The sequence below is a fragment of the Lontra canadensis genome, unplaced genomic scaffold, assembly GCF_010015895.1.
Source record: "Lontra canadensis isolate GAN:19392208 unplaced genomic scaffold, GSC_riverotter_1.0 scaffold1, whole genome shotgun sequence".
Classification (NCBI taxonomy): Eukaryota; Metazoa; Chordata; class Mammalia; order Carnivora; family Mustelidae; genus Lontra; species Lontra canadensis.
In genome coordinates, this window is record NW_022630995.1 from 29312933 (window position 1) to 29327148 (window position 14216).

Below are 14216 nucleotides of genomic sequence, written 5' to 3' on the forward strand. Positions count from 1 at the left end.
CATTCAGAGACATCTACCCAGATATCTCTTCCATTTCTTCTCTGTCACTATTTTTCCAATGTGTTCCTTCCAATCTCTGATTTTAATCACAACCTATGAATCAGTGTGGGTCCTGCCTCTGACCATCTCTCATTCTAGGGAGAAAAAAAAAATCAACAGAACAGGTGTACTACTCCCAAGTTCTGCCTACTGGGAGACCTTTTCTTCCCCACTTTATTTGGAGGCACCATGAAGTGAAATGATGGAGCTGCTGTTGTCTACTTTGGGGTGCTTCTAGTCAATCCTTGAGAGTCACTTGTAAATAAGGCCTGATTTTTCCTTTGTCACTTACTAGTCATAGGAAACTCCTAATGGGGTTCTAAGGATAATGATTGAGAGAGCGCGGTAATGGAGCTGGATTATGGGTTGTAGATGTCTAAGCCACTTGCTCATGTGACTTAATCTATGCCTTCAGGTTTCACTCAAGTCTGATCTCATGTGCGTTGCTTTCATTTGATGATAGACTTCTGTCCATAACCAACAATCCAATTGGTGAAGGGTAGCTCAGGTTGTATGATAACTGGGTGGCTCATGGGAAGTGCTCATTCTCTGCTACAGACCAGACCAGTAGCAAGTCAGAATCTACTTCTTAAAACAAGATAATAATCTGAAGAGAACGGCATTGCTTTGCTCTAAAATCTTAAAAGTCTACTTTGTGATTCACTAAGAAGAGTTTTTCCACCAATACCATACACTATCCCTATCTGCTACCATCATTTTGAACATAATTAGATTTGTAGTATCCTGTGGCCCAAGTGGTAGAGCAGCTTATGCAATAATCTAAACTTATTGCTGAATTTTCTCTTTTCTGAGTGCTGATAAAAAATTATAAAAACCCTAATAAAGAACAAACTTTAAGTTCACCTGGCAAATGGGTTGGAGTAATAAACCTGAATAAGGAATATGGTGCCTCCAAAATCCAGAGACATTCTCTTCCTTCTTTAATAATAGGAAGAACTTGATACAGCAAATTTACTTTCACCTCTAAAGGGATATCAGAACATGTCCAGGACATTGAAACCCTAGAAATTTCATTTATGTTGTAAGGCCCTGAATTTTTGTGGAATTCTTTATCACCTTCAGTTAGCCTGTGTCTTATTAAGGTGTTTAGAATAGTTCCTTATTTTTTTTTTTTTAACCAGGTCCAGTCATTATGGTGTCATCTATGTAATGGAACAGTATGAGGTACCTCAGCAACAGTGTATTCCTGACCCTCTGCTAAAAGTCAACTAATGTTTTCACCAATAAAATATCTGCTAAGTACCACGTGTCAGGGGATTGTGGAAACCCCAGCAATGAAAACACATGATAACAGCTCTAACTGGAATAATTACCTACTTAGGTATTTTTTAATCCACTGTTATTCTTTCACATCCATCTGCCTTTGACATAAGCCAACTAGACAAACTGAATATGTATGTCGTAAGAAGCACCAGTCCTTCACCTTTTAAGTCCTTGATGTAGTAGAAGTGTGGTATTACATCTTGCTTATTATGTTGGTAGATAAAGGTAGTTCTATGGCCTTTACTTGTTTTTTTTTCTCTACTAGCCAAGGAACTAATCTGGTTTTCTGCCAGTCGCTGAGTCTGTGCTCACAACCATGTATTTTATAGCTGGGACAAAATCACATGATGAGTTTAGGTGCACACAGGCCTACTATGGTAACCAAACCATACATCCAGTTATCCCTATAGATGTCTAAACATCTATAGATGTTTACTGGACTACATTGCATTTTGGATTTCCAGGAATTGCTTGTCAGTTATAACTAGGGCCTTAGAGCCTCACTGTCTAGATAGGCAACTTCTACGATACATAGTCACTCTGATAAACATTGGCCACATTTCTTGGAGGAAGGCTAAGAGGTAGATTTACAGAATAAGTTTTTGTCTGTGTGGTCTTAACCTTTTTCAAGGGAATCCAATATCCCCTTTATTAAGAGACTCTGGGTCCAGAAAACTGTCTCAAGAGTAAAAATAGGTTGAGGGGCTTGGACTATCTTGTGGCAAATCAAATGATATCTCTCTTCACCAGACCTAATGTTTTTCTGACTATACAAATCAATAAGATTCTATAGACTGACCATCTGCTTTAGTCCGAAGGATACCATGATCAGTTGACTAACAACGAGGACCTCTACACGTCAAACCATAATGATTACTGTACTGCCTATACTTTCCATTTTTGTAGCCATACCCACTTTAATTCTAGTGATTAAGTGCTGTCACTCAGTTCCTGCTGTCCTGGGGTTTTATCACACCCACTGAATATGGGGAATCCTGGGATCCCATTATCCCCATTGGATTTTGGGAATCCAGTTCAATGGCACCATTTGCCACTGTCATCCCTGGCCTACAGGTAATAGCTACCCCAGAATTTTTCTTGGCTGCTGGAGCTTCCTTGAGGAATACATTAAGGCTAAGGAAGTGTCCTTGGACAAACTGAGGTGCGTAGATTAGAGTTGGTGAGTGTGACAAATCCATGCTAACAACCATTTCTTCCCAAAACTTTGGATACCTATTTTACAGTATCACAAATATTTTAACGTCATCATTCCTTACATTTTGGTAAAAGGTTTAATCAACCATTAAAGCAAACTGCTACATATATTCTCAGCCCCTTGTTTAGCATATTGAATCCAAAATCTTTGCTTAGTACATGGGCTCATTTAATACATTTTGACAATCCAACATTATAATCCTTTCACCATAATCCAAACAACTTAGAATTTATACTTATAAAGACTCCCCAGATTTCTGTCAATAAAAATAATCCTTTTGGCATGCATGGCACCTCATCATACAGCTAAGAGGAGACTTGAAGGCTATACATGGTTTTCCAGTATTTGCCTGTAGTTGCTATGTTTTTTGCTGAACCAAGGGCTATACTGAGACAATAGATGGGGGAAATAAGCATGTTGAAGAACCCTTGGACCTTAATGGCCATAAGAAACTATATTATTTTTTAGCTGCTAGTCAAAACGACACAAATAGACAAAATGTGGTCTATAAACTGGATGTTAAGGGAGTTAGGTATTGGATAAGGCCATTCAAAGATGTTCTGGGGCTACTATTTCAATGCCAGTCCTGCCAGCAAGGCATTTCTTAAAAATAAAATATGTTAGACTATATGAGTAATTGATATAATAAAGCTCCATCAAGACTTTTAGGTTTTTCATTAAATGTCAGGCTTTGATGAATCTCCGAAGGCTGGATCTCTTTCCTGTTAGTGTCTCATATCCTGAACAGGACTATATTCCTTTGAAACATGGCTGCTTGAGGGCCATTCTTCAAAACTCTTTTCGACCTTTGACATTTTTATGGGCTGGCCCTTTAAAATAAAATATGAAAAGTTTTCACAATAATGATGCCCTAGTATGTAGTCACTGAAATAACAGTGTTGGTTAACTTGAGAGGGGAGAGGTGTCTTGGCAGACATAGGGATGATTTTCTTCAAAGCTGAGATCATGACTTATTGGTCATCTAAAAGGCGATACCACATAGCAGGTCAAACACATGGGCTCTGGAACATGAACCTCTAGATTTAAATCTCAGCTCTACTTCTTACTTGTTACGTGATGTGGGGAAGTAAATCTCTGGTGTTTAGTTTCGCCACTACAAAGGAATTGTAGTAGTAACTGTCTCCCAGGATTGTTATAGGCTTTCAATAAGTTAAGATATCTAAATAATTTAAGATATCCAATGTTTAGAGAAATACAGGACTGTATCATTTTTAGTTCTTGATATCTTGTACTTCTTTGTCATGTCTTCTTTATTTACTATAATTTTGTATTGATCATCAAATAATAATAATAATATCAACAACAAATATTTCTATATTATTTAATGATTTACAAAGAGTACTTTCATTCCTTCATTCATTCATTTATTCCTTCAGAAAATAGCTCTGATGAGGCAGTATACCAGATATTGGGGACAGTGAGCAAAAAGAGGAAAAGATAAAATTTTTTGTTATCAAGGAGTGACAGCCTAAATAACAGACAAAAATTAAACAAATGTTTACGGAAAATATGTTTAAAAATGAAGATATATGCAATTTACATTATAGGGAGCTCAACAAAATGCTAGTTCCATGAGAGCATGAAACTGATTTGTTTATTACGGCATCTTTAGTATATAGAAGAATGCTCAAAACCCTAGTGCTTAGTGACTATTTCTTAAATCAAATAAATCAGCGAGTTATAAAATATAGCAAGTGAAGGAAAGAAGGAAAAGTACTGAGGAAGGAAAGGAAAAGTACCGAGGGAAGGAAAAAAAGGGAAGGAAAAGTACTGCATGCTATTGGATGGCATAATGGAGGACTTAATTTAAATAGGGGAACTAGGGCTTGCTTGAAAATGTACCAGTTAAGCTGACTGAAAAGAGGACAATAACCAGTTGAAGGGTGAAGGGTGAATGGAGTGATCCAGGTACGGGTAAATCACCTGCAAACCCCAAAGGTATCAATGACTCACAACAATGAAAAAACCAAAAAAGGGTTGTTCTGGCTGGAACACGTTGAAGAAAGGAAAGGGGTGCTAAATGCAGTAGGGGAGAGAGGAAAGGACCAGAAGCTAGAGGTTCTCAAAGGCCATAATACAAATATTACAGTTTTATCCTACAATAGGAAATCATTGAATGATTTGCACAGAACATAATCAATTAATACCAACTGGTAATTATATAAAAAATAAATCAGAGGTTGGTATGATTGGAAATGGAAGATGTTTTAGTAGTCCAAGTAAAAGAGGATGGCTGCTTGGATTAATTGGCAGTAGAAATAGAAAGAAGTTGGAAAATGATAATAACAATTGCAATAATTAAGATTAACTTAGCGCTTACTGTGTGCCAATCCCTGTTCTAAGAGCTTTATATAAGTTGACTAATTTCATTTTTCTTGCAATCTTGTGGGAATTAAGGTATTAAAAATGAGTAAGATTCTTGTTTTTACACAATTAATAGTAGACAAGCTTTTTTTTTTTTTTAAATATTTTACTTATTTGACAGAGAGAGATCACAAGTGGGCAGAGAGAGAGGAGGAAGCAGGCTCCCTGCTGAGCTGAGAGCCTGATGCGGGGCTCGATCCCAGGACCCTGAGATTATAACCTGAGCTGAAGGCATTGGCTTAACCAACTGAGCCACTCAGGCACCCCAATAGTAGACAATCTTAAGTTTGAACAAGGACCTTCTTATTTATAATACTGTGAGTCACTGCAATCTATTTACACTGGATAGACTGGAGATAAGATCTGGGAAGAGTTCATAATATATTAGATGATGTGTATATCTAGAAAAACTCTGAGATTTCAGTTTGACTAGTTGGATATACGTGTCTGAAGCCCAGTAAAAATTCCAGACTTACAAAGTGATTTGAAAGGAATCATTTCCTTTTTTATTTTTTTAAAGACCATTTATTTATTTATTTATTTATTTATTTATTTATTTTAGAGAGAGTGGGGAGGGGCAGACAGAGAGGGGAAGAAAAAATCTCAAGCAGACTCCCTGTTGCACACAGAGCCTGATGTGGGAATTGATCTCACAACACTGAGATTATAACTTGAGCTGAAATCGAGTCAGGTGCTTAAAAAACTGCTTAACCAAGTGCCACTTTCCTTTTTTAAAAGTTATATATAGATATAGATATAAATATTAAATATAGATATAGATATAGAGCTCAGGAAATAGATGAGTTTGCTGCATGTGAGAGTGTGATGCAAAAAGAAGTTGAACTGATATTTGAGCAACGTTGGGACCAGATAGAACAAACATGTAAAGATGTAAAAAATGTGAAGATATGTAAAGAAGCTTAAAAACAGTTAGCTAGAGATGCATGAGAAAAACCAGGAAAGCATGGTATCATGACATGTATGAGTGTTTTAAGAAGGAGGAAATGGCCCACCGGATTAAATGCTGATGAAAGATCATGCAAGCTGACTAAGCAGAACATTTGCTGGATCTAGCAAAATAGAGGTATTGGTGTCATGAGGGCAGAAGGCAGACCACAGAGTTTGGTGAGTGATGAATGTTGAAGAAGTAGGGAAGGATGGCTATTAATGGGAGAAAGTGATAACCATGGAAGACAGAGTGGGAAATGACATGGTTAATATGTATGTATGCATATTTTAATGTTATACATGAACATATTTGCATATGAGTGGGGAAATCAGATAGAATGGAAAATATGGAAGAAACAAGAAAAAGTAGAGATAACCAGCAGCAGAAAGCCGTATTAAGAAATTATAATACAGAGGTGCCTGGGTGGCTCAGTGGGTTAAAGCCTTTGCCTTCAGCTCAAGTCATGATCTCAGGGTCCTGCGATTGAGCCCTGCATCAGGCTGTCTGCTCAGCAGGGAGCCTGCTTCCACCCCCCCTCCCCCGCCCCGTGTGCCTCTCTGCCTACTTGTGATCTCTGTCAAATAAATAAATAAATAAGATCTTTATAAAAAAATTACAATACAGAACCAAACAAAAAAATGGGACGGACTTAGGGTTAGAAGCTATAGATCCATTGCCATCTGCCACCAAGGATCAGCTTCTGAACTCCCTTTCTTGGCTGCATTTCAGAGGCCACATATAGGATTCAGGAGGTTAAACAAATTGACAAGAGTCTGTGCCTTCAGTCTTGAAATCTCTTTGTGCTGGCTCTCTCTTCTGTTTGATTCAAGTAATAACTTGATTATATAAATAAAGATGACTTGATTTGTTAATTTTGATCATATTGATCTATAAATAGAAGTAATTAATTCTCATGGTCCCATGGGAAGAAATAAATTAGGCAATAAAATCTAGATTTCATCTACCTAGAGATGTGCACTTGGGACTGATGGTGTTGAAGAAAGATCCCTTAGGGGCTCCAGAAATATATAAAAGGATTAAAGCCATTAATGTGTTTATTCATTTGATTTTACATTGAATACTATTTATTCTCCAGATACTTATTGTCTATTACTTGCTAGCCACTGATTTGGACAAAGGGGGTGATGAAAATAAATAAAATATCTGCCTTCATTGTGCTGCACTCTAGGGAGAGAAAGGTGAAGATACACATATTGTAATATGAAGTCTGATAAGCACTATGCCTCTCTTTAGTATAAAATTTAAAAGCACAAAACTGAAGGTTTGGATCGCAATCCAGATACTTGCCAAAAATGGTAGTATATTCTATGTTACCCATATATAGTTGTTGCTTTAAGTAAATAGAGGACTATATGCACATGTAATTTAGAACTGTTAAGTACAATCCCTGCTGATACATAGTAAACATTCAGTAGGTTTTAACTATTATTATAGGACAGACTAGTATGGAGTGAATAAACAATAAGGGCTTTGGGGAAAAAGATGAGCCATAAATTTAACTGGGAAGAATGAACACCAGGCAAATGAGGAGGAAAGTCCTCCTGAACCAAAGGAGGAGCATCTGACAAGACAAAACAAGTATGACACTGCGGAATAAATTTAGGAACCTGTTATTGTTTTGACTGAAGTACAAGTGCTTTGGAAGAACTAGAACAGGATACTAGTGTCTTCTTGTTTTGGAGAAACCAGGTATCATGATAACATTGAAGGTGGAGAACAAGTGTCCCCCAACACTCTCCACTCCCCCTATTAGACTATAGCTACTAGAAATAACTACTTGATGACAAGTATTTTGCTTAGGGCTGGAGTAATGAATTAGATTTGAAACTACTTTCAATGAGTTAACCACAATGACCTTTTTTAAATTTTTGTATTAACATATAATGTATTATTTGCCCCAGGGGCACAGGTCTGTGAATCACCAGGTTTACACATTTCACAGCACTCACCATAGCACATACCCTCCCCAATGTCCATAACTCAGCCACCCTATCCCTACCCCACCACCCCCCAACAGCCCTGTTTGTTTTGTGAGATTAAAAGTCTTTTATGGTTTGTCTCCCTCTCCATCCCATCTTGTTTCATTTTTTTCCTTCCCTACCCCCCACAACCATCTGCCCTGCCTCTCAAATTCCTCATATCAGGGAGATCATATGATAATTGTTTTTCTCTGATTGACTTATTTCTCTCCGCATAATATGCTCTAGTTCCATCCATGTCATTGCAAATGGGAAGATTTCATTTCTTTTGATGGCTGCATAGTATTCCATTGTATATGTATATACCACATCTTCTTTACCCTTTTTTAGTAATTTCTAATATACACGTACTGTTTAAAGTGATCCCATATATCAATCCATTTAATCCTTAAAACAAATCTATCAGCTAAATATAATTATTTTTTAAAAGATTTTTATTTATTTATTTGACACACACACACACACACACACACACATCACAAGTAGGCAGGGAGGCAGGCAGAGAGATAAGGGGAAGCAGGCTCCCCACTGAGCAGAGAGCCTGATGTGGGGCTCAATCCCAGGACCCTGAGATCATGATCTGAGCTGAAGGCAGAGGCTTAACCCACTGAACAACCTAGGTGCCCCTATCAGCTAAATATAATTCTTATTTCCTTTTTATAAGTGAAGAAACTGAGACACAAAGTTGTAAGTCTTGTTCACCATTTTATCCTTAAGGTCAGGCATCATAATGTCTGACATCAGAATTTTTCAATACATATTTTTAACAAATAAATTAATAATGGCCAGATGAATCATGTCAAAACCTGACTTTTTGAGGGCTCGGGTTGCACATACATAATCTGGTCACTGTCTCACTGGTTATATTATGAGATGATATAGGACAATGATTCTCAAACTTTCTGATGCCTGATTACTTCCAGAGGTTCTTCCTGAAAATCTTAATTCATTAAGTCTGGACAGAAGCCCATGAATCTGCATTTTTAATAGGGAATCTCAAACACTTTATTCTAAGATACTACCTGAACAAATTCTGGAAAACAGAAATTTCCTGTGCACCATGAGTTGATAGTCATTGCAGCTAGATACAAAATGAGTGATGGTGGTTGTAGCTCAGACTATCAAAGGAAGGAGGAGGGGAATTGTGACTTCAAAGGCAGTGTAAAGGAATCATCAACTACAGTGAAATCTGGTTACCTATCTCCTTCATACATACTTCAGGGCTTCCCAATTTCATTTTATCTACAATTTGAACTTTATAATTCTTTGTTGTAAGACAGCTTTCTTTTGAATTTTAGACCATGTAGTAGCAACTCTGGACTCTACTCCTGGATGCCAGTAGCTTACAACACACCCCCCAATTTGTGACAATGGAAAATATCTCCAGATATTGATAAATAGCTCATGGGGTCAAATGACTGAAGTTGGAAATGACTGCCACAATGGAAGACAGAGAGCTTTCTGCAGTTCCTCACCTATAGCAATTTCTGGCCTCAGAATCTGGAATTGTGTATGACACCTGATCTGTTTTCTCTTGAGTATTATCTTGTGAGATACTATGCTTTGTTTGATAAGTATAGTATACTTACTTAGCTTTTTCTGGGACTCACAATATATGTCACCCCTCCAATCTGGTTTATTAAATCAAATGAAACAGAATATCAGGGTCAAGACATGGCTGATATTCAAAATAATTATTCCTTCTTCAGGTTCGGGAAGTCTCAGATCCCTTTTACTCAGTTTATGGGGAATTATAATTAACAATGGCAGCAGAATTGGATCGGTTTTCCAGAAGATATATATTATAGAAAGGAAATAAAATCAAAGAGATAGAAATAGATAAAATTGCTTGAAAGAAAGGAGTGAGATAAATTTGAAAATATTTCAGCATAAAACTGTCAAAAATCCAGAGTTTGGAAAATACAGGAAATTTCCCAGTCTGGAAATTACTCCAGGCCTTTATCTTCCGTAAGAGTAAATAGGCAACATGTAATCATGCAAGGGTATATCCTTCACCCTTCCTCCATTAATTTCACTTAACTGTTCTCAGCTTCTTTCAGTTATATATAAGAACAATAAGAGTGAAACCATGTTAAGAATTTTTGATGGAAGAACTATTGACTACTATTGTATAACACTATGCAGTATCATATCCCCATTAAAATATGCAAAAATCTTACCTAATCTTAGCATAATGCAAAGAGTAACAAGGCAAGTGTTTGCTATTCACTACATACCTCTAGTGAATTAATTTCTAGTTCCCTGGCTAATCAGATCAGTGAATTAGTGTGGGCATCCAATGAAACAGTTAAATAGTTATACAAAGCACATTCCTAATTAAAGCAGAAAAAGAAAATCTATTCAGATTTATATTGACTTCAACTTTTAACTAAATTTATTCACCTCAGAATCTATTACAATGAAACTTTATTGTTAAATAAATTATTTGGTATGAGTTACCTTGACTCACATGCTTTGTTGAAAAGAATAATGCTGCCTAATTAATGTTTAGTAGGAGAAGAAAAACAAGGAGGTCAATACTATTTTCAGAGACTGAAAAGATGGAGAATCAGTCAGAGAGGAGAGAAAAGCCCAGCACTGCACCGTTATTCTGGGCCAGGAAGTATCTGTAGCCTTATTCCTGCCATCCAGTTCCTTTAAGTGATTTCAGAAGGTAAGGTAGCAACAGTTACCCTATGCTTATGCACAAACACTGTTTCTTCTGCCCTGAATTATTTGCCTGGAGACAAATACTCTCTTTTTATCTGCCTGTTCACCCTGAAACTGGTCAATTGCAGGTGGTTGTGGGGTAACTAATGAGTCAACCTAAGACCTCACCTCCAGGCGGCTTCAGTGGGAAGCAGGGATTGAGGAAGGCATAAAGGCAGAAGATGGCTGGGCAGAGACAGCCTGTTTCTACAACCAGCACCACCACTGTCTTGCCTCTCTACAGTTGTTCAAGCTGCCAGAGGCTTCTGGTTGCCATGGCAACTGTTGGGCTCTGCTGCAAACTCAAAGCAGAGCCTCTGAAGTTAGGTACCAAACACGGGAGCTCAACAAACGCGAAGGCAACTGGGGAGGGAGCAGAGAGCAAGGATTACCCATGTAATAGGTCTCAGCTCCTGTGGCTAAGAGGACCATTTTAAAATAGAATTTTTCTTTATGTTTCTGTAAAATAAGATAGTTCTTGCCAGGCATTATTCCGGAGCATGATTTAGTGCCCTGGGAGAGGAGACTGCCAATCTTTTCACTCATAAAGGCAGCGGAGGGGGTGGAAACGTGATTATCAGGAATGCACCCAGCCCGCTCATTCATTCATTCAATTAGATATTCAGCATCTCCTGAGAGCTCATTTGTGCCGGGCACTGTGCCAGGTGCTGGGACTGCAAAGCGAAATGAGACAACGCCCAACACTCACAATTAACAGCGATAATTAACAAAAATTAGCAGAACCATCGTGAGCCTGGGGAAAACGGATTAGGTACTGTGTAAGCTTGCCACGCGTCTCTCTGGGAAGGCAGACTCAGAATTCGAACGCGGGAGAAAAAGAGGCAGTGGCCCCCGAAATAGTGTCAGGCAGGAGGGAAGGCCAGGGGGAAGAAGGGAGCTTCTTTCCCCAGGGAGGGGATCTGTCAAGGCCACGCAAACGCTTCTCTGAGGCTGAGAGAAAGAAGAGGTTTGTTTTTCTTTTGGGAAAAACGGAGCCCTTTTCCCCACTGGGCTCGATTTCTAGTAGGAGAAGCCCCGCCTCTTTGGGCCGTAGATTGGTCCAACTCTTTTTCAGACAGTTTATGCCAGCATCCTCTGTGTCTGATTGGCTCCCCGGCTCAATTCCGCTGGGAGTCGCATCCTACCTGGCTGGGAGGTGTACTGCCGTGCCACACTCATCCCCACCGTACTCTCCTGGCTGGTGTTGAGGTGGGAGAAAAAGTCCTAGCTTGGAGAACTGAGCGGAGAAAGCGATCCTGATGGGTTCTTGGAAAGCTTTTCTCTTCTCTCCTTTTCTTCTGTGGAGTCAAAGTAGAGTGGTGAGGCTCATGTTCTTGTTACTGACCCTGCATCTGGGAAACTGGTGAGTAAATTCAAGGACTTAAAACTATTCTTTGGGATCAACCCCCTTCCCCCTCATTTCTTTTTCTTTTGGAAATCATTCTAAGTTAAGTAATTTGTATTTCTCTGGGCACAAGCGCAATATTTTACCATCGTTTTATTTTCTGGTTAGATACATTTATTTTCAGATAGCTTGAGATGAGCCTATGTGTGAAAGCATGGGAGGCAGTTCAGTTTTGGATTTGTTTTGTTTGTTTTGTTTTGGCTTGTTTGACTTGGCACAGTGGAAACTAAAGGTTCAGTTCCTAGGAGGGGGAGTAGAAATGATTTTGGTACTAAATTTAGTCAATGAATGTCATTGATGAACTTTCTGGATAATTCTGCATTTTAAAGAGAAAGTTATTTTAGAGACTTGTTACACAACATGGTATGTATGATGCTTTTCTATAAGTATATATTGCTTTTCCCCTTTATTATTATTTTGCTCTTCTGGAAAAAAAACAAAGTTACATATGGAGAGAGCTTATAAATAGGCTTTAAAAACCAGGGTTAAGAGGGTGTTATATTTATGTTAGAGATAACATGTATATTTTATTGAGCTATCTGTATAATTTTTGAATGTGTGTGTGTGTGTGAGTGTGTGTGTGTGTGTGTGTGTGTGTGTGTGTGTGTGTGTGTTTGACAGAGAAAGAGAGACAGAGAGACAAAGAGAGAGACATTAGCAACCCCAAGCCTCCAGTTTAACAGGAACAGGATCTGGGCTCCTTTGGCTGTAATATCTTCCAATAAAACTTTGAAATCATTCTGATAGAAAAATAAAATGCCCAGGTATTGCACCTGGATATAAGAGTAGTGGTTGAAAGGAGTTAAAATATATTAAGACACAGACTCTATCTATTATGGTCTTGGACATACTATTCATATCATGTAACTGTGTTTTATATGAATGCACATTTAACATTATATTATTGTATTGTGTGATACTGTTTAGAACTCAAGAGTAAAATGCAATCACTATGCAGATGGAAACATGTTTTTATAACTACTTGCATCATTACTAAAACAAAATTATTATGATTAATTTTACTATATATCTAGAGTGAATATTTTTGTCATTATCAGCAGATAGAACAACTATATCTTCTCTCCAAAAACAGAGAATGGATTAAAATATGCTAAGCAATATTAGACTTGCCAGAAAATGTTTGACATATGATTTTTTAAAGTATTACAGTTTTAGTTTATTTACCTTTCTCCCTAGAAACTTAAATTTATTCTGCATGGACACAAACATACTACTGACTAATTATTTCTTGCATATAAGTCATATCATAATCACTTATTTCTTTGAATGTATTATAAAATTATAGAAGATATTTTGGCTGATCATGTATCAGTGTTTTCATGCATCTTCATAATATTACAAATGAATCTGTATTCTCATAAGTAAAAACAGATTTACCCAGTGGGTTTCTGAAATAACAACCTGTATGCTCCTTTGCCATTATAACTGCAAGTTTTCCTTGGAACCTAATAGACAAGCTGATCATTGAACTATCTAAAACAAAGCATCTAAAGAAATAATAAAGGCATAACATCTTTTGTTTTTGAGGATATTTACATTACAATTTTCATAATTGGCTCCAGAACTCTCTTCAAGCTGTTCAGAAGTAGTTCTGTAGTATAGCTGACACAGATGGGTTCTGGAAGTCTGGAGACATGATCTGTGTCAAGACTCCTTACCTTCTTTAAACACTTAATTCATCTAGGAAATGAAGGGCAGTAGATCATTTGTGATTTCTACAAGTTTTCATTATCAATATGTTTTAGATTTGAACTAAAACATAAAACAACTCAATGGTTGCTCTATTGGTTTTTCTTTGCAGTTTTAAAGAGTAAAATTCTAATTGGAATTCCATGTACTTTTTTTTTTTTTTTACCATATGGAAGAGTTAGTGAGAGAGAAGTGTTATGCAGTTAAAATAGATAAATAATTGATTTTATCATAATAGTGTAAGTAATTTGGATTATTCTGGCCAATCAATAAAAGAATATTCAAAAATAGATCTATATGTTTCTGTTATAATTAGCTGTCAGGGCCTCCATGATGAGAGTTTATATCTTCACTTTAAAGTAGCTACAGTTGTGGTGAAGTTCTTACCCTATTAATATTTAGCTGGAGATAACTGGTGTCAACATGTATAAACCAGTTACATTTATATTTTCATCTCCCTTTCTTATTTGGGAGGACCTTTCTTTTAAACTAATCATAAATGGTTCTGTATATAAGACT

At 37.3% G+C, this 14216-nt stretch overlaps 1 protein-coding gene across 2 annotated transcripts in view; it reads left to right on the top strand.

Annotated features, from left to right (window-relative positions):
* The first annotated feature begins 11565 nt into the window (after positions 1-11565).
* GABRG1 (gamma-aminobutyric acid type A receptor subunit gamma1) overlaps positions 11566-14216 on the top strand; it is a 67388-nt gene continuing 64737 nt past the window's right edge. The window contains exon 1 of one of the 2 annotated variants that reach the window (XM_032852481.1): positions 11566-11945. In XM_032852481.1, the coding sequence (XP_032708372.1) occupies positions 11842-11945 (104 nt within the window). In that variant the 5' untranslated portion in view covers positions 11566-11841. The remainder of the gene's footprint in view (positions 11946-14216) is intronic. The other variant, XM_032852471.1, reaches the window with a different exon arrangement.